The sequence below is a fragment of the Bactrocera neohumeralis genome, chromosome 5 (genome assembly GCF_024586455.1).
Source record: "Bactrocera neohumeralis isolate Rockhampton chromosome 5, APGP_CSIRO_Bneo_wtdbg2-racon-allhic-juicebox.fasta_v2, whole genome shotgun sequence".
NCBI lineage: Eukaryota > Metazoa > Arthropoda > Insecta > Diptera > Tephritidae > Bactrocera > Bactrocera neohumeralis.
In genome coordinates this window covers 43,195,564-43,222,686 of record NC_065922.1, presented here as the reverse complement: position 1 = coordinate 43,222,686, position 27,123 = coordinate 43,195,564, and the positions used below count along the sequence as shown (strand labels likewise).

Here is a 27,123-nt window from a genome sequence, read left to right as displayed (position 1 = left end):
CCTGGCAGATTCTTTTTCTCCGGGTCCAACCCCAGACCCGCTTGCGATGCCCAATTCTGAACTGTATTGAGAGTGGTTGATTTTGATCGGTTAGTTTAATTGGCAGCTACATGCTATAGAGGTCCGATCTGAACAATATGGTCGGATATTCAAACGATAGAAGAAGCTACATTTCGTGACGTTACATTGTAAAAAAAAAACAAATGTTTTCCATATAAGGGCTTGAGTTGGATAGGTCAGTTTGTATGCCAGCTATATTTTAGCATTTTAAGTTTAATTAATTCCTTAATTTAAGGACACCAGCAAACCTTTTGACATTTGCTTAATGTCCAACTACTTTTACGCCAATATCACAACTAGATGTCGCCTACGCAACAAAATAACTGTAATTCTCAACATGTTCCGCACTGCGCAGCATCCAACAAATGAACATGCTCTCAGCGCGCACAACAACCACTCAATCTCCTGCACTGACAGCTACACTCCACACTTACAAGCGAACACTTGCAGACTCTCTCTTAACAAATGCTGTAATCAGATTTGCGAGGATTCGAGACAAACAGCCCAGAGCCCTATGCCAAGCGCTCAACTGGGTTCATCGGCATTCGTTTGGTGGCTGTGTACGAGAGCTCGTGTCGTCGTGCTAGAACGGATTAACGCGCTGCGCGCTGTGAATTGGTTCAACCAACTAATACCAACAAACGAACCGACACACACATACACACATACGAGCGTCAAAGAGGCAGCCACAGTAGACGAGACGGGACGTGAAAGTGAATAGCAGTTTGGGTGACTTGAAAGGGGACGGCGGCGGCGGCGTACGAAAGCGAATGTGAAAAGTGAAATTAATTTTTGTCTGCGACTTTGTTGAAGTTGAAATTCGTAATCGGAACGCGGCGGTAGGCGGTGGTGGCGCTAATGGTGTCGGATTGACGGTCGTTACAGCGTGTACGAAACAAAAAAAAACCAACAACAACAACAACGCGTAAAAGTCATAACGAACGTTATAAAATGAAATGTGCGAGCCTGCTAATGAGGTGATTGAAATTGGAGAGAAAATTAAAATTAAATGAAAAAATTACATAATTTCCATTAATGCAGCAATCGGATCGAGTGCTCTTGCGTGTGAGAGTGTGAAAATATTAAATCAAATGAAATTTCAACTGGCATTTGGGCCAAAATAGTTCAGGGTAAATCAGCAAAAGTTGCCAAACCAAACAAAAACCCACAAAGCGAACAACAACAACAACAACACATGTGATGAACGCAAAGTAAAGTTCTTAATTATATGCGCGCGGTGGGGTGGCATACAACAACAGCAATACGCAAAGGGGAGCGCACACAGCGGCTGCTGCTTGCTAGCGTGTGTGTGTGTGTGTGCAAGGATGCCACACATTAACTATTCATTATGCACAACTATACTTTATGGATGTCAAATGCATATGCAAGTGATACACACACTCATACACATGCATATATGTGCATTTGCATGTAAAATATTCAAACACGTGCATACACACACACACACACACATACGAATGCATGGCTTGGTGTATGTGTTACGCTCGCTGCGATGACTTGAATAATATTGAACATCGTTTCGTCCTTCAAGCGCAAATCGAGGAGCAAAAGTGCATAATGTGCGACCATAAAAAAGACAATGAAAATCTGTCAAAAATATATATGTCCCCCTCCGTTATACATGTATTTGTACCAGTATATATGTGCGACCAAAGGCGTTTAATAAATCATTCCAAAGCCGAAATAGGTCAAATTTGCAAATGCCTCACCAAGCGACGCATTACTGGCGCTTCGCGGCGACGTCGGACGTGGCTTCGCGCAGCGCTGCATCGCCGTCGGCTGTGCTGCCATTTGCAGTTGCTGCTGTTGCACATTCCCACACACACACGCGACATGAGTGTGCTCTTGTTGCTTGTCATTTGTGAAAATTATTTTCGCAGCCGTCGCTGTTACATTTCGTCGCAGCAATCGGCTGCAAGCGTTGACGGCAGCCTTATTATCGCTCATTTCTGCTCGTGCTTGCCTGCCTTTTTTACTTGAGCGCGCGTTCGCGTGGCTGTATGTGTATGTGGTGCATATTTTTAGGCGTAATCACTTTAAAGTGTAGTTAAATTCTTTAATGACACGCTGGCAGCGTCGCAACAGGAGCACATACACATACTTTTATACGTATGTATGTATGTTGGTGCACAAAGTAAGTGCTAAGGGCGCACTGATGGATGCAAATGAGCAAAAAGGCGCAAACACAAAAACAAAATGTGTAAATAACTGACGCAAGCGACGCGCTCTGACAGCGTTTTGGCATATTTATGACTTAATTTATGGGCGGATGGACAAAATATTATTTAAAAATAGCTGTCGTTGTCATTAGATGGCAAGAAAATATTGCATCGCGAAATGAATATAATATTACAGGGAAAGTTAATTAGAAAAGATGTGTTAGCACTCAAGCGAGAGTAAAAGTATTTTATTTTCAATCTATCTGAAGACAATCAGCAAATTTTATAAATATAAGAATCATAACGGGATTGATTGTGTTCCATTGAGACCACCAATATATTATTCAATAACATAATTTGCTAAAAATATTCTTAAAACTACTTAAAATCGATTTGGTAGGTCCAAAATGTAAGTTGTTTTTAAGCGTCTACATCCATACTGTTATCCAATACATTTATTGCCAGTAAGTTTCAATGATTAGAAAGTCTTTCTATCTTCGATTTCGTCTTTAACAAAATGTACATTTAAGACTTTGTGGATGTCGAAGTAACTTATATACCAAGAAGCACTTACAGTGCTTCTTTAAGTCTTTTTTTCCCAACTCAAGACTCTCCCACGGAACCACCAGATAAGGTATTACATCATGGGAGTGACAAGACATTTTACGTCTCCTCTATAGCATGGACGGACTGACGCCGATTCTGCTGTAGCTGTCTTAGTATTGTCGTGATGGAAATTTCCGCTTCGCGAACAGCTTTCCACTTCCCAGAGGACTGACACATAAGTGCAGTCAAACTTTCCACCGTTAAACTACCACCTAGTGCTGTTCCTAACTTTTCCCTTATATTTAGAAACCGAGGACAATGGAAAAACATATGTTCAGAGTCTTCTATTAACTCCGTACACTTCGAACAATACGGAGTGACGTCATTTTGAAATTTCTTTAGATAGCCTTTGAATCACCCATGCCCGCTTGATATGTGGGTCAGCTGGAAATCCATGTCCATGCCAGGTATAAGTCTGTGGGTCCACCGTCCTTTAGTTGAGGTTTGCCGCCGTTGCTGCCATAAGGTTATGCTCTTCTTTCTTTCTGCTTCTTAAATTCGTAGATTGATATATTTGAAGGACTTCAATGTTGGTTGTACGCGCAGTTCCCTATAATTGCATTGCATACGTACATAATGGTTTAAGGATTGACTTGAATACTAAGTTGTGATCGCGGGCCTAAAAGGCATTACATCTTTATACTCGGACCACGGACCACTTTAACCAAAAACCTATAAAGTGTCGTAACTAAGCACTAAATTAAGATATAAAACTGCAATTTTGTACAAGGGATCGCAATAGTAAGGTGCACCTCTGGGTAAAAAATTTAGAAAAAGTGAGCGTGGCTCGCCCTCTAACAGGTTTAATGTACATATATTCGAAATCACTAAAGCTACAATAACCAAATCTGCTAAACTCGAATATTATAAAAACTCCTACCGACAATGTGAAAATGGATGAAATCGGAAGATAACCGCGCTCACTCCCCATATAACGGTCCTGTTCAAAACTACTAAAAGCGCAATATATCAATAACTAATTACGCCCGAGACTTTAATTTTTACCTCCGAGATGGTATGAGAGGGTTTTATGAGAGCGGATGTGAAATTTGAACAATGGGCGTGGCAGCGTCCACTTTTTGGTGAAATCCCATATCTCGGAACCCGATCGACCGATTTCGACTAAATTTAGTACGTAGCATTCCTTTGATATTCTTATGTCATTCTGTGAATATGAGTGAAATCGGACAATAAGCACGCCTACTTTCCATATAACACAATTCAAAGTTCCATTTGATTCTTTCACTTTCCAGTACACAAATCAAGAGTAATTATTATAAGAGAATACAATTTTTCAGTATCAATTCTTTCAAAGGATACACCTTTTGACCAAAAATTGTTCAAGTCCAACCAAAACTGTACAAGATCTTAGGTACTGAATATGTTGACCCAGTGCTTATAGTTGACCTTTGACCAAGAATATCATTCAATGTGTGAGATATACAATTAAAATTCAGACAGAATTCTTTCCTAATAATAGTTATTCTGTGTATCAAAAATGGGTTGAATCGGGTTAATACTTCCCTGAACCTTATATACCTAATATAAAGATTTTCGAGCTTCCCGGTGACTTTATCCTGCATATATCAGCCAATATTTGAGTTATCTCAATGAAAATTACTGAACGTGTTTTTAATAACGTAAATGCCTTTTACTTATCACTATTTTTTCAGTAAAGTAAAATTTTGTGCTATGTGCTGATGTTTTGGGTAGGTATTTCCTAAAATTTACACTTATAGTATCCATTCAATGCAGATAGCACCAATATGGGACAAAATATAGATTACGCTTGCGTATTTCGTAGAACTAAGAGGAAAAGAAAATCTGCACAAACATATACCATGCAGTTATACTTTATTATGTTAATTTTTGACGTTAAAAACTAAAATTCGACGGTGATTTAATAGAATATGGCTACCCACACTATTACGCTACGACCCGTCAAAGTAAGCGGTCTAAATAGCGCTCTTCCTTGACAGAAATAAAAATTGTATTCGTCGGGCTCTTCGAAATTAAATTCATTATCATCAGAAAATACTGCATAATGCCACTCTTTAGACAAAGTCATGTTTGTTCGGGCAAAATTTAGGCGGATTTCTTTACACATCTTGTTAAGTTGTGGGTTCTTACTTAGTTTGTGCGTTTTTAAATATTCAGTTTTCTGAGTCACTCTTTCTATAGATGATTTGCTAGATTAAATCCAATTTTTACTTTCATTTTGCCAGAAAAGTCGTGGAAGTTAGAAGTTTTTCTAAGTAAGGACCTCCTGTCTGCTTCGGTAAAAACACAATTATAGGCGCCTTTTCTAGATAATTAAAATCGTATTTGGGGGAGCTAATCGGATTACGTAAAAATCGAAAAAATATGCTGTGAAAACCAATGACAATCACGCCTGCATCGAACGGAACAATTTTTTTTCTACTATAATTTCTCAAGACCCCACACTAAACATGTAGACCCGTGTGCATGTGTCTGATTTTTTACAGAACATATGGATCAATTTGTGAAATCAATTTTTGAAGTTGCACCAAATATGGGTAAAATCAGGTCAATACTTCCATCAGCCTCCATATATCTAATACTCATATTTTCAAATCTGGTTGACAATGCTTCCATACCTAAATTAGGGTGTATGAGGCAACCTTTTTTTTTCTGAAAAAGGCTCCTTTCTGTAAAAAAAAAAGTTGACATTAAGAGGTGCCTATTTCAAATTTTCTGTTTTTCATATAAATTACATGGAAAAAAATCATTTTTTTTTTTTGTGGTGGTTAGTCTGCGGAGGTTATTATACGTGCACGCGATGAGCGACTTTTTTTCACATTTTCGAAAGTTTTTAGCCTGTTTTTCAGTTGAAAAAAAAGATTGCCTCAGAATGACACACCCTAACCTACATACTAATATCCAGACTTTCAAACATCCGCTTGGCTTTATTCCTAAGTTTAGGAAATATCAATCCGAAAGTTTGCACACCTCATTTTCTCGTTTATCGGAACTGCCGCTGTAAGACAACTATAGTATATAGCTGCCATTGAAACTGACTGAACGAACTCAAGTCCTCAAACAGAAAACTTTTTAATTTTAGAAGATTTCTGCACGAAATTTGCCACAAATATAGAAATTAGTCTAACGGTGGATGCCACACGATCTTGGTGGCCAATCGACCGACTCAAAACTAGAAAGTATCCACTGACCGAAGTTTGTCTCAATCCATTGATTGATGCGATGTGTGGAAATTGGTCGTGTTGAAACCAAATGTCATCAAGATCACGAGTTTCAATTTCAGGCATTATACAATCGGTTATTATGATGCGATAGCGGCAGCAGTTAACGAATACTCACCAGCATTAGTTTGATTCTATGGGAACACAAACCACACTAAATCGTTGTTTTTTCTGCATGAAATGACAGCTTTTAAGTCTCTTGAGATTGCTCTTTGCCCAAAATGCGGCAATTTTGCTTGTTAATTTAATCCAGAAACGTGCCTCATCGCTGAAAAAAAATTCTCTCATAAACGTCGGATCTTCTTGGAACTTTTCAAAAGCCCATAGAGCGGCTGCTATATTTTCCTCACTGCAAACTGAGCATGGTCCATTCGGTCCAATATTAAGCAATAATGAATGCTGGGTATCAAGATGGGTGATAGTGCTGCGAATAGTATGCTCAGTAGGCCGATTATCTTGACCATAAGTTGAGCACACCGCGCGAAACACATTCTTAACAGAACGTGAATTTTCGTAATAAAGTTGAACGATTTGTAAACGTTGTTCAGATACAAGTCTTTCTATGATGAAATTGCAAATAATACTGAGCTAAAATAACATGACAGCTTGACAAGACTCACCCAAGATCTATCAAAAATTGGCTATTGAAAAACGTACCTCTACTTGGATTATGTTTTTGCAAGACGACATTGAGTAACAACTCAAAGGCTCATCATCCAACCAGTGGATAATAAATTCATATAAAATAACTTTCTCCAGTAATCAAGTAAAGAAATCATTATGCAAAGCAAAATCTTCGGAAAGCTTCAAAGTAATCTAACCACATTTAAATATCTACGAAAAGGATCGTAATTGTTTGATCGTCTTCAAGAATAAAAGTGAATTTCAATCCAGTAGAGTATTTTTATTAAAGTCTCACTTTCAAATCTTGTACAAATTTCGCTCAACATATATGTATTTATCACAAAGTAAGCTTCAATGATAAACAGATAAGGAAATAAAATTGAAGTGAAATACTTGTAATTGCTCATCTGTGCAACAAATTTCATGTTTTACACTAAAGTACAAGGAACTGCAGAGCAAACTAAGCGAACAGCCTGAGGCAATAACTATCGACGCCGACACACTGGTGCGAAAGTAACACGCACACCGGATGTGCCTTTTGTTTTCAGCCAAACAGCGCCGAGCGACAAACGCAGAAATGAACAAGCTCGCAACGCTGGCAGACGGCAACTAGCAGCTCGGGTAGCCAGCACTCGTAATTGCGTAAGCGTGCACTTGTGCGCTTGACAGCTGACAACTAACTACAAAGTACACACAACAACGAACTAGTAAGGGCTTAATAGCAGAGCTCTAAGCTGCATATGGCTACGTGCCTCTATTCGCATCTATATATGTATGTATATATATGTGTGGCTGTGTTACTATGTACACTTGAAAACTTGAAGATGACAAACTGCAAGACTTTTGCAAAAATGTTACAAAAATCACGCTGAATGCGTTCGGTTTAGACGGTAGCGGATCAGGCCGATGAAGTCTGCTGCGGAGTAGGCGGGTGGGGTGGTGCGGTGGTGGGGTTGTGAGTGTTTAACGCAATTATGCACTTTACTGAAGGTTCTTCCTAATTGAAATTGTGAAAAGCCATCAACAGCAACTACAAGAACAACGAAAAGGACAAACACAGCAACAACAACAACAATAAGCGCAAATGCATTTTAGTGACACAATGCGTTGCCTTCACACTCGTCCCTGCATTCACTCTCACCCCCAGCTGGCAGACGCCTTCCCCTTCTCATTTGCTCTCATCCTTTTTTCTTCTTTTCCTGTTCTCTTTCTTTTCTTTTCTATGGCCTACTTGTTGTTCTTGCACTTTACGCTACCGTTTTCTTTGCTGTCTTTTGTGGTGTGGGAGCGCATTAAATGAACAAGTTGAATAAACTTTTGTTCAACGACGAAAACTATGTAAATATAACGGTACAAAAGGTACTTGTGCACACTATCAAATGCACAATAAAAATGGCAGGCAGAATAACAATGATAAACATAATTTCAAACATGCCATGGAAATGGCAAAAATGCATGGGAAATAGACCGAGATCGCACTCAGCTGCTTTCATTGCTGCTTTCAGCTGGACGGCGCACATGGCGTATGAGTAACATATTGGCATTGCTTTTAGCATTGGACGACAAGGCGTATGATGAACATTTACATGCATGCAAATTCAATGGCATTTTAGTATTAATGGCTGTTTGTGGTTGCTTGTTAACTGTTTGTGTGGAATATGCATACTTTAATATGCTAATTATATTGCGATAATGCCCATTTTACAATGGTGACATAATTGCCGCAGATAAATGGAATAATTTTATGTATTTACTAGTGGTTTTATAGAAAATTTTGTATAGATCTCATAGTAGAAGAACACTTTACTCACACATGCTACGGTATGGCTGTAAACATATATAAATACAGTTTAGGTCTTGAAAGACAAAAATGTCCAAATGAGCTTTTAGGTTTACTCAATAGAAAACGAGAGTCTAGAGAATAGTTGGTTACCTTGATAGAACTTATTACAATATTGAAACATAGGCTACGATTCAAATGTGATATAATCGAGACATAGCTATATCTGGTGCCTATGGTGGCGTTAAAAGGATAAAAAATTAAGCTATTCAATTGTTTAAGATTACAAAAATACTCTAATACAAAAACAACTTATTCTATATAAATGTTAATTAAATTTTACAAATTCCAATATTACTTTCCTGGCTTTGCAAAAACTGAATTTTAATCATTATACCCTATTCAATTTTTTATTCTATTTCCTCGTTTGCTCACTGTCTGACTGGCTTTCTAAAACAAAAGTCCAAATGAAACTATTGTAGCAACAATTGTTAAGTATTTGAAAGCTACTTTGTATAATTTAGGAAATTCTGAAGTTTCCCAATCGTTACAATTTTCGAAGGATTTTACGCTAGCCTTCCAACAAGAGTGCGCAAATATATAGATAACTCATCTGACATATTCCACAAATTGAGTTTGTTTAACTCCAATTTTTTTGGACTTAGGATGTTCAGAGCAAATATTAAACGAGTTTTCAGTTTTATCAGAACTATCTGCAGAGTCCATGTTCATACCTTCGGCTTCTGCTATAGCATTTACCCTCATACTTCCCCGATTTTTCTAACAGCATTGATACGAGGTTTGACAATTAAGTAATGAGACTGATTTTATTGCCGCACTTGTAGTAACTATTTATGGAAAAACTAAAAGGCAACGCGTCGCGATAAAATTTTGCGCCAGATTGGACGAAACAGCTTCAGAAACTAAAAATTGTAATGGTGTGATAGTTCTCTTAGCCGTGCCCATCAGAACAAGCTCACTGAAAACGATGATTATTGCCAGCATTCATCGTTCTTTTGTTAATTTTCCTTTTTCAGTGTGAATTCTTTTTGCATATCTGTACCCTGTGACTTTTTTGGGCATTCTCAAAGTGCATTGCTTGAATTTTGCACTTGAGAAAGTTAATTAAAAGAATAATTTTAATTGCTTGTTGTGTATTTGTATCCCCAGACACCATCATTCATCTTTTTGTGGCTGCTTCTAATGACTTGAATTTTACTTGAGAAAGTTAATTAAGGGAAAATAATGTCAGACAACTGTGCTTAAACGAAATATGTCACCAACTGTACTTAACGCATATCAGTATGCATTTCTGAAGCAGTCTTAGGTGTTTATTTACAATTGTATTAATGGACACAAAAGACGCAAGTCCATAAATCTTTCTAGCATATAAAAGTTGAACTTCAGCGCGTAGGTATATAAGGACTACCGAAACTGCACACTTTCAATTCAATATTTCTCATGAAGTAGCCGTTTGCTCACATTGCGGTAAGTACCGTTAGAAAGTACACAATTACTGCACCGAAAAAAACCTTTCATATAAAAAGCTAGTAAAACGATTTAAATTCAGTGTAAACGATGTGAAAAATATTATACGAGTAATAAAGTTCAATGAAACCTGTTCTCTTAAAGATTTATCAAAAAACTGTCGAAAAAAGGCCGTAGTGAGTCAAATCTTGAAGCAAAGGTGTTGGCCTTAATAAACCAAGACAAATCAATGTCTGTGCGCGATTTGGCGAAAGTCGTGCTACTATGATTCAAAGAGTGAAGCAGAGAAACAATTTCAAAACTTATAAAAAAAACAAAAGTTGTACGAACGTCTGCTAAAAGATTCTGTTGAGTGTGTTGTAATGGACGATGAAACAAACGTACAAATGGACTCAAGAACATTACCAGGCCCCAATTCTATACGAAACCAAAGGATGGTATGTCGACCACTCAGTGTCAATAATTGAAACAGAAAAATTTGGCGAAAAAATACTCATCTGACAGACTACTTGCTCTTGCGGCCTTAAGGGGTCTTTAAAAAAAATTTTTTTTTTTCATTTTCTGTTCCCTTATACCCTTAGAATTAATGTAGAAACCCACTTTACCATTGGAAGGTTTCGAAAAAGGCCCAAAAATAATAACACCTCTCGACGTTCGAAGCGCTCGAAGTGCACACCTCAAACTTTAAACGCGTTTTTCTCAAAAAACACTTTTTTAAACTGACGGACATGATTCCGGTCGCACTCAGCAACCGATTTGCTTAACTTTTTTTTTTTAAATGTTCGCAAAACGCCTAGCTATCGTCCCAACTAGATTCACAATTTTTTATAATTTATTGACAATGTTATGACAAACTTTATGTAAAAAAACATGGAAAAAAATTAAAAAAAAAAGTTAATTACTTTTATTTACCAAAATTTGTTCATGATTCTAGCAGGGACGATAACCGTTCAAGTACTTTTTAAGAATAAATTGGGTGTCAGATGATCCAAACATGAGGAATCGTGCCCGCCAGTTAAAAAAAGCATCTCATTCACCCTTCCATTTCTCAGACAGATGTCATTAAAAAATTCCAAAAAAAAATTTGTTTATACACTCCACGATATACATATTTACCTCATGATATGTGAAAAAATTTCTGTTGCAGAATAAAAATTTATATAAAAAAATGTCAAAAAAACAGCCCAGTTTACCCTACTGACCCCTTAAGACCACTACATTTTTCACAAAGGGTACTTGGTATATTGGCCGGCAATTCACTTTTTGCCATTTTTCTGCAAGAGACATTGTTCCATCAGTGTAAAACTTTCATCAGTGTAAAACGAAATTTCGAAATTTCCAGAACAGAAGCGATTGAACCAATGTTGTGCTACACGAACTGATACAGCATCGTCTCCGTAACTTTCACAAATTTCATTGGTTAGGCTTGCGTGGCATTCTTCTCTTTTTTATACAGAAATTTCAAAATATAGCGAATTTCTTCATTATTTTCACTAATTTTTGAGCAGCTGTAACTTTTTTTCAACTTTCCCAATTTTTTTGGTTAAATGAAGCTTAAAATCTCACCTTTCTAACGCTACCAACACTGGTATATAGTACGTCACAATGTGATTGGTAGCACCAGAGACAAACGACTACAACGACATCTATTGAGAAAATACGAAAAGACTCAATATATGGAGAAGCTCTTCAAATCTTTTTTTATGATTTTATGGTGTATCCGTACTAAAACAACTGACTTTTGAACTTTCAATTCTTAATTGAACTTTTTTTGTTTTCAACCATTTTTAGTTGAAAATTAATACTATTATGCATCACATTGCAAAACATTAAATCAAATTTCGAATTTTCTTTAATTATACTCTCGCAACAAAGTTGCTAAGGAGTGTATTATAGTTTTGTTCACATAACGGTTGTTTATAAGTCCTAAAACTAAAAGAGTCAGATATAGGGTTATATATACCAAAGTGATCAGGGTAACGAGTAGAGTTGAAATCCGGATGTCTGCCTGTCCGTCCGTCCGTCCGTCCGTGCAAGCTGTAACTTGAGGAAAAATTGAGATATCATGATGAAACTTGGTACACGTATTCCTTGGCTCCATAAGAAGTTTAAGTTCGAAGATGGGCAAAATCGGCCTACTGCCACGCCCACAAAATGGCGAAAACCGAAAACCTATAAAGTGTCATAACTAAGCCATAAATAAAGATATTAAAGTGAAATTTGGCACAAAGGATCGCATTAGGGAGGGGCATATTTGGACGCAATTTTTTTAGCCCCCTACTAAGTTTTTTGTACATATCTCAGAAACTACTATATTTTTGTCAACCAAACTCTATAGAGTCGTTTTCTTAAGGCATTTCCATATACAGTTCAAAAATGGAAGAAATCGGATAATAACCACGCCCACCTCCCATACAAAGGTTATGTTGAAAATCACTAAAAGGGCGTTAACCGACTAGCAAAAACATCAGAAACACTAAACCCCAGGTTTTTTTTAAAAATTTTGGCGTCGCCCACTTATGGACCAAAAAAATATCTCGGGAACTACTAAACCGATTTCAATGAAATTCGGTATGTAATATTTTCTTAACACCCTGATGACATGTACGAAATATGGGTGAAATCGGTTCACAACCACGCTTTCTTCCAATATAACGCTATTTTGAATTCCATCTGATGCCTTCTCTGTATAATATATACATTAGGAAATGAAAATACAATTCAATACTCAAAGTACACAAATTGATCTAATCTAATTAATTTTACAGCAAAATTAAAAAATATGTAAATGACGGATAATGAAATCTCGCTTATCACTTCTGAGAGTATAAAATGTTCGGTGACACCCGAAAGCTCTTCTTACTTGTTTTCAATTTTTTACATTTTTTTTTTGCGATCTTGAACGGCGGGAGCAAATTCCTCCGTTCACAAATATTTTTGGGAGTTTTTCAAGCTGACCGTTTCAGTCAATCCAAGAAGTTATATATGTACATATGTTGCCACTCCAAACTTTTTGCTGAAATAAAAGCAAGGAATAGAAACATCGATGCATCGGAATCAACCCATCAAATTAAAAAAAAATATCGATGGGTACCGGCCATCACTAGTTTACACGTTCTAATCTAAAATAATTTTACTCTTCCCCAACAATTCCGTTGAACATTTTGGTAAACTTGAAAGATGTTATGAGCGTTCCATTAAATTTTGATGCCTTCAATATTACGACAAATACTTCAAATACATGATCGATGTGGTGAAAGCAATTTGGTTCACTTCATCATCACTTTTTTTTATTCTCTTAAAGCGTATTTGTTTACACAGTTGCAAACATACATACGTTATAGTGGTCCGATCTGCATAAATACAGAGTTTGCCCGGAAAGTAGTAGGACTGAGTCGATTAAAAATAGTTTATTGAACCAATCGTTACAATTCTTTAAAAATTTTCAAAATAGGTTCCTTCTGCGTCGATGCAGCGCTGCCAGCACGATTTCCAATCATTGAAGGCGTCATGGAAGACATTCTCCTGAATAGCCTTGAGAGCCGAGGTGCATGCTGCTTGGATACCTCTGTCGTTTCAAACAAACCTTTCATCGGCCTTTTCAGGCAAGGAAACAAAAAAGTCCGGGGGGTCCCATCTGGACTATAGGGCGGCAGCGGAAGCGGTGGGATGTCGGCCGTGGTTTGATAGCTATTCACAAGAAAGGCGATATGAGCCGGGTCGTTGTCGGGGTGCAACCTCCAATCGGCTGCGTTGTCTTGTTGGGCTCGAGTAATCCTTTGTTTGAGTCTCTTGAGGACTTCCACGTAAGACTTGGCGTTGACGGTTTGTCCAGGAAAAACAAATTCATGGTGGACGATGGCTTTGATGTCAAAAAAGACGATGAGCATCGTTTTCACTTTGGATTTGCTCATTCATGAGCGACCTTTTTCCGGCCCTCCAAAGAGGCGTGGTGCCACCGAAATGCACCACTTCTTGCTAAAGCAACATCTGGGTAAGCCTGCTTGATCATATCAAACGTCTCCGTCGCAGATTTACCAAGTTTCACACAGAACTTAATCGCGTACCTCTGCTCTAACGAATGCTACATTTTCCTATTACTTTCCCGATAAACCCTGTTTTTTAAACTCGCGTAAGCGGTGTCCGCGCCAATAAAGAAGAAGAGAAGATAGTAGAATGGGCGCATATGTACATTCGATTTCGTTCAGATTAGAGGCGCCAATTAAACTCACGAGATATCTTATTTGTAGTAAAAAAAATCACTGGAGATGAGGGTCAATATGATTCGTTCCGAATGTATCAAGGCTTGGGAAAAGGATGGTGAGCGGAGTTCATCAATATCAGTTACAGGCTTCTTGACTATTATTTCAAGCCAAAAAATTTGATCTACTGCTACTACCTACTCTGAAGTTTAAGCGACAATACTAGCCTCGAACTGACTGATCGTGGCGCTGGGGACTGATTTAGAAATGCCTAACATGACATTGGGTTACTTCTACGTAAGACTAGTTTGGGCACCCGTCATAGCGAAATCACTGGCAACTGGCACGCGGTCAAAATGGAATGGAAACAGTGAACGTTAGGCAACGATCAGGACTTAATTTTTTTTTTTTTGGCTTCAGAGAGGAGCCAACATGGTTCAAGTTCAAACTAAGCGGTACGAGCTTCAGTCAACCCAACTCCGGCTCCAACTTGAGGTTCAGCCTTTTTTGTTGTATACAGAAATGTCAAAATCAGGTCGATGCTCAAGTCCTGTGATGTTATAGACTGCTACTTGCTAAGTTTGGGTTACTAAAAGCGAATATGATAGTACAAATTTCCCACCACGTAGAGTTTTTATTTGTTGTGGTCACAGGGTGTAAAGGTCAAACACCCACCATTTACTATAATGAAAAATATAGCTGCAGTAGATGGAAATTTTTGAACTCAAATTCGTAACCAGGATACATTAAACACTCCACGGAGCTCCTGGCATATCAGTCGCAAGCTTTTCCTTCGGATTTGTTGAGTAGTGTAATTAGAATTAATCCCATTAAATTGCGACGCGTAGAAAATGTTTATGCGATAAAACCCAATTATCTGAAATTTACTTATAAAGAAACTTTTCCAACTGCCACACATTCCACAGGGTCGGCAACGAAGCAGCTTCGCACGAAATAATTTACTAGAATATCACCAGCAGCAACAGCACCAAACACATTGCGACGACGAGCGCAAAATGCAACAACAACAAGTACACTTCAACGCGCTCCTCCCATGACATATGTACAATAAGCTAACGAGTTCTATAGATATATACATATATATATACATACACATACAACAACTGCAACAATATCGTTCATAACGGCCAGCCACGAGATATTATCACGTATGACCGCCAACTCAGCCATATCACAGCGCAGCACAACAACAAAAACACGATAATGTTGTGCAAAACAAAAGGAAGTAGCAGTCGAGGCAAACGAAAAGCGCTTGAGAGAAGTAGCAGCAGCAGCGACAGCGGGAGTGGTAGTGCCGCGATAAGCCATCGGTGGACGGACAATTGCACGTTGCTACTTTTGGTCATACTCACATTGACGCATATTCCCAGCGCGAGGTAAGTGCGACTTCACCCATTTATACACACAGCCACACACACACACACTCGATATAAGCTGAGGAATTTGCACAGTTTTTCGCGACCCACTGTCCCTTCCTTTTCACACACACACAAGTTTCGTGGCTAAACGCTTCGATATCGTTGAATTCCGTAGTCACATGCATACACACATACATATACATATGTATACACTTTACATTTGGTGCAAGGCAGCCCTCACCTATATGGTATAATGCGCTTAAGACTCTCTTATCAGCTTTGCTGACGCGAAGTGCAAAAAGTTTATTTCAAAAATGCACATTTTCATCGCTCGTTAAGTTCTCTAACGCCTTGTTTTCCTATCACCATTGAAACTGCCATACGAACATTTGCGAGAATCTCTTTGCTTTTTAATCCTCATTAATTCATTCAAAAAATTATAAATCTCCATTGCAGATGTAAGCGAAAAGAAATGGCCGCCGGTCGTTTGGAGAATGTCACACAAACTATTTCGAAAATCCTCCAAGGTTACGACATACGACTGCGTCCGAATTTCGGCGGTGAGCTTCTTTAAAACAGTATAAAGAATAAATATTGAATTTGAACCAATTTCAGGTGAGCCATTGCACGTGGGTATGGATCTCACAATAGCCAGCTTTGATGCCATATCAGAAGTAAACATGGTAAGATCTCTAATGAACAAATATAGCAAATCTACTGCTCTTGGCACGCTAAGTAATCAGAAGGGTCTTGAGTTTTTATCGGAAAAAGGCCGATTAACTCGGCTCATTTAAGAGCATTTAATCGAACAGGTATATATTCACACTTCAGACTACTTCAAAAGTTGGCCACGTGATTATCTACTCTATGCAATCAGTAGTTAATATTGCAACTGAAGTTATCATGCGGACCATTAGAAAACTTATAAGTAACACCTAATGGCAAGGCAAGAAACTAATGACAAAGGTCTTCCCTAAAAGAATCCTCCATTCACCTTAAAGTGTTGGAAATTCCAATGTCTAAAAAAGCTTTAATGCGCCTGTTTGCGTTCGCATGATCCTTTCAAATCTTGTTTAAATATAACTCTGACTATGAAATGTCTAATCAATAGAGTCTCGAAGTTTTTGTGACCACAAAATGACCCTTTAGAACAGCTTTTGCGTAAACCATTCATATTCTTTGAAATAAAACGAAACTGAAGACGTATATCGAAGAATTTTGGTTCGAAATGTGTTCTCCTGACATGCGTGAAAAAAGCCTTTATGTTGATTGCTTTCTAAAAGTAATCACGTCAAGTAATAGAATGAATTTTGTATCAGCTTGTGGAAAAATTAAGTCTCTAAATGTCTGAGTTGGCACTGAGTAGCAACGAAATTTTACAGATTTGACACGATCTAGCTTTGGAGGTGTGCTATGTGGGATTGAAAAAAGACCTTGTCCGCTAAGGCCAAGGCCAAACTCTTATATAAGTCCAGTACTGTCAACAACTGGACCCTTTTAAGGAAAGTTATCGCTCAGAAATGATTAGATTTGGACAATAGGAAGGGAACTGTGTTCCCTCAAAACAACTCTAGGCTACATATATTGGTAGCCTACACACATTGGTAGTGACCCGCCAAAAGATCCAGAAGCTTGATTGAGAGGTTTGTATGCATCCACCTTATAGATCGGACCTGTCACCCAGCAATTACTAGGCTGAATAACAGACTATGTGCTTTTTAGTATTTAGAAGATATGTGGTCTTAATCGAAACTATTTGAACGCTGTTGTTGTTGTTGTAAGGGTTACCTAGTTTCCCAGGAAACGTACTGTTTCCATGGGGTCGGACCATTCGTTGAGCATGCAAAGATGCTGGACATAAATTTGGTACGTCTTGGCCGATTCTGGATAAGCAGAAGTTTAACCTGCTACATTATCCAGAATGAAGCTGAGCAAGGGTCGCTCTCGATTCTCAAACTTGTCGCCTGGGTGGTGGTTTGATTCCAAGTACGCCATTCACTGAGAGGGAGTCGGTAAAGATGTTAATGGTTCCACTGTGAATGGCGGTCAGTGCATGTCTGAAGTTACTCACTCACTGTGAAGATGTTCGAATGGAGACATCAAGAGTTTGTTATTGTCCGGAGTGCAGTGTTCTGACTTCTCGCTTCCTCCTGCATTTCGTTACGTCCAGGTGACCATATTGGTACGGCGTAGTTAAGAACCGGCCGACCGATTGCCTTGTACAAGTATGTTGCCAAAAACATTTTTTTGGATTTTCACCAGTCGCGGTCTTATGAGAAATGAAAGAAAATAAGTTTGTTTACAAAAATGTGTAAAAAATTAAAGAGAAATTTATGAGCTAACGACTGCAGTTGACGTCAAAAAATGAAAGAGTCATCCTGATCGTGATTCGAAACAATTCAACCACAAAAACTGTTCGTGAACGTATTTGCAGAATTCCCTTTAGAAAACAGAGAGTTATTTCAAGGGAAATAGATGTATCGACCATTCGAGTTGATAGCCACGTGAAAGCATGTTATCGGTCTTCGGGTCATCTTCTACCACACGCTTAATGGAAAAAAACGGCAGTTTGTTTCTCAACAATACTCTCTTCGAGGGGAGAGCTTTGGAAAATGCGAAAAAAAGGCAGTTTGAAAGTCAAATTTTGATTCCATTGAAGAACAGTTTGTGGTCAAAAGTTGAGTAAATTGCCTGTCGAATACCACACAAAAAATAACCGGAGCTCAAAACATGTTTGACCCAAGCCACGTCGACAATACCACTAGATATTGCCGTGTATTATTTTTGATTGCGTAAAAGAAAATGGTGACCATGACTAAAAAATTTTTATATCGCTGAGATGTTAATAGCATGACTCCCTATCGTGCGACTTCTTCAATCTACTCTTGAATAGAGAAGGCACAATCAGCTATAAAAGAATGCAGCTGCTGGCATACGCCGATGATATTGATGTATCATGTCATGTCGCTATTGATAATTTCGTCTACCTTGGGACCAGTAATAACACCAACAACAACGTCAGCCTCGAAATCCAACGCAGAATAACTCTTGCCAAAAGGTGCTACTTCGGACTGAGTAGGCGATTGAGAAGTAAAGTCCTCTCTCGACGAACAAAGAGCAAACTCTACAAGTCACTCAACATCCCCGTCCAGCTATATGGTGCAGAGACTAGGACGATGACATCATCTGATGGGTCGGTCTTAAGAGTGTACGAGAGTAAGGTTTTGTGGATGATTTATGGACCTTCAGGCAATGGCAACGGCTAATACCGCAGTCGATGGAACTATGAGGTGTACGTGATATACAACGACATTTTCATAGTACAGCAAATTAAGAAACAGCGGCTGTCCTGGCTAGATTATGTCGTGGATGAAAGCACTCCATCTCTGAGGGCATTCGACGCAGTACCCGTCGGAGGAAGCAGATGAAAAGGATGACCTCCACTTCGTTAGAAAGACCAGGTGGAGAAGGACCTGGCTGCGCTTGGAATCTCCAATTGACGCCAAACAGCCCAAAAGAAGAACGACTAGCGCGCTGTTGTAAACTCTGTTATAACCGCTTATGCAGTGTACACGCCAATGAAGATAAAGATTATTAAATCAAATTTATGAAATAATTTATTATGCTTAGTTGTATTTTTAAAAAGGCCTGAGCTTGTAACATAACCATGGCAGGACTAAGTACAAACAGCGGCTTCGTTTAAATTCACTCAGTGGATTCTGGCCTAGAACTGTCTTTTTATTAAAAGAAAAAAGAAACATCTACGAATTCTAAATATTTCTATTTTTTTACCGATTACTCAAATTATATATTTATAAAAACAACAAATAGCATTCGAAATTTTAGTAATAATTTTCTATCTTCACTCAAAGGACTACACCATCACCATGTATTTAAACCAGTACTGGCGAGATGAGCGGCTAGCCTTCAACGCATACGGACCATACTATGACGACGATGCAGACGACGATGGCGTCAATGATGTGCTGACGCTCTCTGGCGACTTCGCAGAGAAAATTTGGGTACCCGACACATTTTTTGCGAACGACAAAAATAGGTGAGTGTTTAGAGCTTAGCCAATTTCATATTAATTCATAAATAACGGTTCATTTAACTTGACATTTGACAGTTTCTTACATGACGTCACCGAGCGCAACAAACTGGTGCGCTTGGGTGGCGATGGCGCTGTCACCTATGGCATGCGCTTCACAACAACACTCGCCTGCATGATGGATTTGCACTATTATCCGTTGGATTCGCAAAATTGTACAGTGGAAATTGAGAGTTGTAAGTAGACGACGCAGAGTGCTTCGAATTTTCGTAGATTTTTAGTGAGAAAATTTTGTTTGTTGCTTTCGTTGTGGCTTGTGTTTGTCTTGCGTTGTTTGCTTTGTTACGGCTATTTACAGATGGCTACACTGTCAGCGATGTGGTGATGTACTGGAAGCCCACACCGGTGCGCGGTGTCATGGATGCCGAGTTGCCACAGTTCACCATAATCGGTTACGGTACGAATGATCGTAAAGAGCGTTTAGCCACTGGTATATATCAGCGGTTGTCGCTCTCTTTCAAATTGCAACGGAATATTGGTTATTTTGTATTTCAAACATATCTGCCAAGCATATTGATTGTGATGCTCTCGTGGGTGTCCTTCTGGATCAACCATGAGGCGACGAGTGCGCGCGTCGCATTAGGTAAGCGCTTGACTTGAAAGCAATAAAAAGAATCTCGAGTCTAAACTCTCACTTTCGCGCAGGGATAACCACCGTGCTCACTATGACTACAATAAGCACCGGTGTGCGCAGTTCCTTGCCAAGGATATCTTATGTCAAAGCCATTGACATTTATTTGGTGATGTGCTTCGTGTTCGTTTTCGCTGCGCTGCTTGAGTACGCAGCTGTCAATTACACGTATTGGGGCAAGCGCGCCAAGAAAAAAGTGAAAAAGTCCAAAGATGGTGAAGGCAGAAAAACAGGTAAATGAAAGTGAAATACAATCTTCATTTCAACGGCGAATTGATGCAGTCGTCTCACTTACAGGCAAGGGCGATAAATCCGAAACGTGTTCAACAGCCGATGACATCATCGAATTGCAGGATGTGCGCATGAGTCCTATACCCTCATTGCGTAAAGGCAACTACAATAGCACGCTCGGCTCCATAGGCACCGAAACTGTGGACCTGGCAAAGTTTCCACCGAGCTTTAGAATTACGCGCAATTATGGCACAAATCGTACACATTTGCGTTATAGAGGCCAAAAAGGTGGGTGATGGGGAAGATGACAGGCTCATCTCCATTACAAATTGTGCACAACTCTACTTTCCTAAAAACCTACTTTCTTTCCTTTCTGCCGGTCTGCTTAATAAACGGGCACAATGTCTAGAACTGAAAAAGTGGTAGCGGCTTTAGAAGCCGAAGAAAGTTGTCATAAGTATAATCTAAAGCTCTCTCGGAGACACTTTTATCTCAAATAAAAATTCAGAAGACGCACTTTTCATATAGTCCACCCAACAATACTCGTATAATAATGCAAAAGAGGACGCTCTCCTATCCTAAAAGGAAACAATAAAAAACGTTAACTTCACAACTGAAGAGTGATCCATTTTCCTACTTTTTAAAAGAAAAACACAGAAACTTCACATTTAATGGGCAAATGTTTATTATCATTCAAAAGAACATTCTTTGGCATTTATTTTTTGAAGATTATCTCTTTCAAATGTTGGCCGTGGCTACAACTCAGATGGTCCAACCGTTGAGTCCAATTTTTGATGACTCGAGCATTTCGACCGGTAAATAGCGAATGACACCCGTTTTGCTCCAAGGCTAGAATCAAGGCGGGATTGTCTGCATAAACTTTAGATTTTACATATCCCCTACAGAAAAAAATCTAACTTTATCATATCACACGATTAGTGGGCAATCGACCGGTTTAAAACCTGAAATCATCTGCTCGCCGAAGTGTTCTCTCAATAATTCCATTGATTGATGCGATATGTAGAAAGTGGCGCCGTCTTGTTGAAATCTAATGTCGCCGAGATCACTAGCAAGTCGGTTACGTCGATAACGGTCGCCATTGGGAAGGTCAAAATTTTTGAAGAAATATCCGTTAATTTACGACAAAAAAATTGGAATATTAAGATTGAACCGTAAAATGCGCCAAGTTGTTCCATAGGAAAACCTCAGTCAGAAGTTTGTAGACGAACGGCGCAGAATCGAATGACCAAACCAACAAACACATCAAATGTATTTGACGCTATTTAAACTCACTCCAAAGGAGTTATATCGTTATTTCTCTACGTCGACTGAACATGGCTCTACTCATACACACCATAGACTACGGAACAGCCAAAACAGTGGAATACAACCAGCAAACCTACTCCGAAGAATATCCCTATTGTCTTATCTACCGAAAAGGTGGTGCTCACCGCTATATGGAACTCACAAGGTGTGATGTACATCACTCGCTTACCTGCCAAGAAGCAAAATGGTCACAAGCATCTATTATCACTGATTAGTGGTATGTTTCCATCGAATTCCAATAAAACGGCCACATTTGACGAAGAAGAATGCTTTTTTCGCGATGAGAACATTCTGGCTCCCACGACCGTTATTGCCTTGGCCCAGATGATTCAATCATGTTCTCTAGACCCACAAGACGTCAAGAAAATGTATTTTTCAGATAAATTGAATAAGTTGGAAGACCGCATTTTAACTAACGAATTCTATAAAAATATATAAGAGGAATCACCGTATAGCAGATAATTGCTATGAAGTCACAATTGGGAATACCTAGAAAGAAGCGCCAGAGACCCTATTAAATATATATGTAACTATAAGTTATCGCTGCGCTGTGCATAAGAGAAGCTTTAAGAACAGCTCCAACGGCGACTCTTGAACTGGTACTGAAACTGTCACCTGTAAACTTCTTCAATGAAAATTGCGCAGCAAATTCGGCGGTACGACTACTGGCTGCAGGGGAATTTACATATAGAACCTTCGATCATAGCTCGGTGGGTAATGGCGGCTGGGCAAGCACTGACTACATGATCCCGCAATTGAACTGGGAAAGAAGGAAAACGATGGCTGGTAAAGTATGCGAAAAATAGACAATATGAATGGCTCGAAATGGGCGATGAGTTGGTGCGGGCAACCTTTTAACTGCAATATATTTAAAGCTGAGGTCTTTGAAATTGCGAAAGCCGCGAAGCTGGCCTCTAATGCACCTGCAGGAATTCCAGAGTCAATCAAACAGCAATCCAGGCAGTAACCTCGTATAGCATGTCGGCCAGAAAAGTCTTAGGAAGCAGGGCGGCAGTGGAAAGTGTTGCCAGAAGCCGGCACTTCTAATGGATACCAGGTCACAAAGGCATTGAGGGCAATGAAATATTGGACGAGATTGCCAAGAATGGTATACGGCAAACGTCTGAAAACGTGATTAACATTGGGAAACCCATGCATTGTCTATACGACGATCTTGAAAGAAGCAAGATAAAGAAAATCAAGACCGAATGGAACGAACTACCTGGGTGCAAAACTGCAAAAGCCATGTGCAAAACGGTAGATCGAAAGTACACATAATTCTTAGAAGAGAATGTAGGAACATGATGGAATCACTGTCTGGTGGCAACACACGCCCGCAGAATGGAGGCAAAGATCGAGAAGACTGCAGGAAATGTCTACGGCACCAGGAAGCAATTGAGCATCTATTGTGCACTTGTCCCTAATTGGCATGGTCTATATGTAGCTTATTGGCCTACCAGATTAACCTAACCTAACAGCGTGACTAGCTGAGTTGATTTAGCCAAGTCTTTCGGTCTGTCTGTATGTGAATTATGCCTTAATTTTTTCAGATGCCGATTTGAAGTTTTGCACATGTCCTTTGTATGTTATAGCTACCATAAATCTAAAAAATCTAGATAAGGATGTATTTATACCCTTTTATACTATCAGAAATGAAGCTGTGAAGAGCATTTTTTCCTGTTTGCCTTAGAATAATTAATAAATGAAAAAACTATTTTGTTAAAGACTTTTTAAGAAGTATGTAATATAATTAAACATGACAATCAATAGCCAGAATTTTGAAAGATTTCACAGAAACAATTAGAATATATTATTTGTCTGACTTTGCATATCAATAATTTTTTTAATACCGATAACTTTGTATACTTTGCAGGCAAACCACGCATGCTGCATGCGCTGAAACGAGGCGCTTCGGCCCTCAAAGCAACTATACCGAAAATCAAAGATGTTAACATTATCGACAAATATTCACGCATGGTGTTCCCAGTCAGCTTTTTAGCCTTCAATCTGGGCTACTGGCTGTTCTACATTCTGGAATGATAGCACCTGCTGACACTTCACGCCAAATAGGAGGAACCCTAGTTAGTGTGTAGTGTACAAGTAAAGTAAGACACCTGAAAATTCGAGATCTACCACGTAACCAAAAGCCATGGCACAACAAAATGCACAACAAACTGCGTAAAGCAACCCAATGCGAGAGAGTCCAATCAAAATTATGTAAAAGTAAATTGAATCAAAGAAAAGTCGCCAAAAATTAACCAAATGTGTCCTCAAAAGAATAAAAATTAAAACAATTGTGTAGATGAACGCCAAATTAACTGCTATCCAAAGCAAATTAGAGCAACAACACCAACCTAAACTGTCAGAACGAGCCCTTTAAAATTAAAAAAAAAAAAAAAAAATTAAAAAAAGTAATAAAAAAATGTAATATCAGAAAAAGCACGATTTCATTGCCACTTCGATGGATGTGTTTGTGAATCTTATAAAAGTTCAAACAAAAACTAGCATAGTCAATGAAAAGTTGGGTTTAGTACTTAATGTTACCCTTAGCTATAACGAAATAAGAAAATTACTTACGTACATACCTACAATACAAATTCTTACCAACGTTTAGTTTAAGTTAGCTACGAATTAGGAAGTCCAAACGAATGAATGAATGTTTTAGGAAACACAAAGTCGAAAACTTAGAAAGCCCACACAAATTATATGGGAAGCTTGAAACCGGGACCGCTAATAATGATTTTGATTTTTCAAATTTACATATTTCAAATTTATTAACAATAATGTCTTTAGATTTTTTACTTTCCTTACAAGAGGTCCGTTATGTTACCTAAGGAGTTACATACAGTTAGAAGGCCTAGGGTAACGAATTTTCCAGAATGTTTGCTGAGAAAACTTTTAAATTCATTGTTCCAAAATGATGTACACATTATATGGTATATTTTAACTGTACTTTAAGACTTAGTATTAGTAAAAATATTTATTTGGAAAGGAACTACAGCTGATCTCAGGGAGCTTCTCTCAAAAAAGACGTTTAGCGGTGACCACTGGATTCTCTGAAATTAAAAAAACTAAACAGATTTCGTTAAAGTAATGTTAAATTTACTAGATTTTGTCGAAGAACCAAGCAAAATAAAATTTTTCGACAAAATGGCGGTTTCTCAGAAAAAAATCGATTTTGGATCAAAATTTCGGCCTTAAATTGTTTATAAAAAAGTATTTAAAGGGTGAGAAAAAATCCTCGAATAATTACTAAAAGATCACTCAAAAATCTCATGTTAAAATTTAAGACCAATCGGTTAAGCCGTTTTCGAGTAATATTGGTCACTGACTTTGAAAACACCATTTTGAGAAAATCGATTTTGGGCTTTCAAGCACTCTGAAACGCCTTTTCAAATTTGCGTGTAACTTCGAAAATGTTCGCCTGAACGATATGAAATTTTCTGTTTATATTCTCAAATATATGTGCTTTAGAAAATAAAGTTGAAAAAACCATTTTTTAAAAATGCTAACTGTATATAACCCCTTAGAAAAATGCAAATCTGCAAATATTGGCCAATCCAGAACGAAAAATCTGAAATTGAATCGAAACAAACTAAGAACACTGATTCACATTAAATATGGTATGAAAAAAATCGGCCTTATTTAAAACAACAATAATATTTATTCAATATGAAAATAGATATGAAGGAAAATAACGGTAAAAATACGTTCAAGGTCCGAATAATTTAACAGCAAACATGCTAAAAATATAGAAAAATTTATAATATGTTTCTTTTCATAACGGTCCCTAGTTTAGAGCATATAACCAATTGGAACAAAAATTTAACACTTTTTTTAAACATATAACTCATATCCTAGGTGGCAACCCCAAAATCAAAATTTGCTGTTAGCGTGTAATTAGTGTAAGCGTACAGTTAGTTGGGAATTATGTGAGAAGTGAAGTAGTTACATACGGTTAGGCAGACAGTTTTGGAAATGGCAAAACAAAAATACCTAATTTTTAGACCAGACACTAAGATAAACTGTTAAAAGTCTACAAATAAATTAATATTTGAAATTTGAGATGAATAAACGTGCATATGATATTTTAACTAACTGTGTTTTTTAATTCAAAATAGTAAAGTAAAGTGCGAGAAAAATAATATGCCAAAGAACAGATGTGAACAGGAAGAGAGAGTCATGTATAGAAGTTGACGCAAGTGGGGAAAATTCTCTGAACACCATTTGGTTGGAAGTGGCGAGGAACGATTATTTTACGTATGTATGGCTCAAGCAGCACACAACAGCCTCGAAAGAGAGACCCCCCTTTTGTTGACGCCTACTGCCAACGTATTAAGCAATACGATTTTAGGGCATGCACCTAGAATGTTGGGCTGCTAAATTGGGAAGGTGCCGCTGCCTAGCTGGTTGATGTCTACGAAAGAGTAAAGGCACATGTCATCGCCGTCCAATAAGGGAGACAAAGACTGAGGCGAGTAGGTCCTTTTGGCATTTACTACAGTAATCATATAAAAGAGCGCAAATTCGGTGTGGGATTCGCGGTGGGGGAGAGACTCCGTCGCCGAGTCTTGGCGTTAATCCCGGTGGATAAACGTCTAGCCACATTTCGCATCAAAGCACTTTCCGACAAAAGAGAAGTATGATGTGACCAAAAATGTCTTCTATGAGCGCTTGGAGCGCATCTATGAGAGCTGCCCCCGCCACGAAGTCAAAATCGTGCTTGACGGCTTTAACGCCAGAGTGGGTATCTTTGGCATAACGGTTGGAAAATTCAGCCTTCAGAATAAAACATTCCCAAATGAGTTGAGGCTGATCGACTTCGCCGAGAACCGTAATATGGTTATCTGTAGTAGCTTAGAGTCAGACGAATATCTTGCTGCTGCGAAGATACGCACCCGCCCCTGTGCGACAAAAACGATGGTCAACAAGCACAAGGAAGGTTCGACGTCGAGAAGCTGCAATCACAACAGACAGCCGAACGATTTTTGGCTCGATTTCCATCTCTGCTCTCTGAGAGCACTCATCAGCAACATGGTATAAGGGAACAATGGGATGCGGCAACTAGCAAAAGGTTTCAAGACCGGAGCATACTCTTATAGAACCCCCCGAGATGATCTAGTGAGTGATGCCCAGAGCATTTTGAAATATGGATTACGTTTTCGAGTATTTTCAAACACACTTTTCTTATCGCCTTCAAAATATAAACAAATTTTCAATACACTTGTTATAAGCCTCGACTGAGATGGCCTTCAGTGTCTTCAGCAATTTTTTATTTCGGTTT

General features: G+C 38.5%; 2 protein-coding genes across 4 annotated transcripts in view; one reads left to right on the top strand and one right to left on the bottom strand.

The window, feature by feature from the left end:
• Window positions 1-27,123, bottom strand: part of LOC126760570 (uncharacterized) — a 439,995-nt gene that overhangs the window by 78,001 nt on the left and 334,871 nt on the right. The window lies entirely within an intron of this gene.
• LOC126760576 (gamma-aminobutyric acid receptor subunit beta-like) lies at window positions 610-25,933 on the top strand. 3 transcript variants are annotated; one of them, XM_050476315.1, is made up of 10 exons: window positions 610-1,037; window positions 15,088-15,558; window positions 15,997-16,100; window positions 16,156-16,223; window positions 19,413-19,597; window positions 19,670-19,827; window positions 19,950-20,234; window positions 20,297-20,515; window positions 20,580-20,801; window positions 23,713-25,933. In XM_050476315.1, the coding sequence occupies exons 2-10, from the start codon at window positions 15,386-15,388 to the stop codon at window positions 23,877-23,879; spliced, it is 1,581 nt and encodes a 526-aa protein (XP_050332272.1). In that variant the 5' UTR covers window positions 610-1,037; window positions 15,088-15,385; the 3' UTR covers window positions 23,880-25,933. The 3 variants fall into 3 exon arrangements, with proteins under 3 accessions (XP_050332272.1, XP_050332274.1, XP_050332273.1); XM_050476317.1 differs by lacking the exon at window positions 610-1,037 and adding an exon at window positions 1,102-1,125; XM_050476316.1 differs by lacking the exon at window positions 610-1,037 and adding an exon at window positions 9,760-9,959.

What these genes read in the sequence shown, in the direction of transcription:
- LOC126760576 (XM_050476315.1), top strand. Translation starts at nt 15,386, where the DNA reads ATGTTGTGCAAAACAAAAGGAAGTAGCAGTCGAGGCAAACGAAAAGCG. An exon ending in CCATATCAGAAGTAAACATG is followed by an intron (nt 16,224 to 19,412) that starts GTAAGATCTCTA and finishes CTTCACTCAAAG; the next exon opens with GACTACACCATCACCATGTA. An exon ending in TACAGTGGAAATTGAGAGTT is followed by an intron (nt 19,828 to 19,949) that starts GTAAGTAGACGA and finishes GGCTATTTACAG; the next exon opens with ATGGCTACACTGTCAGCGAT.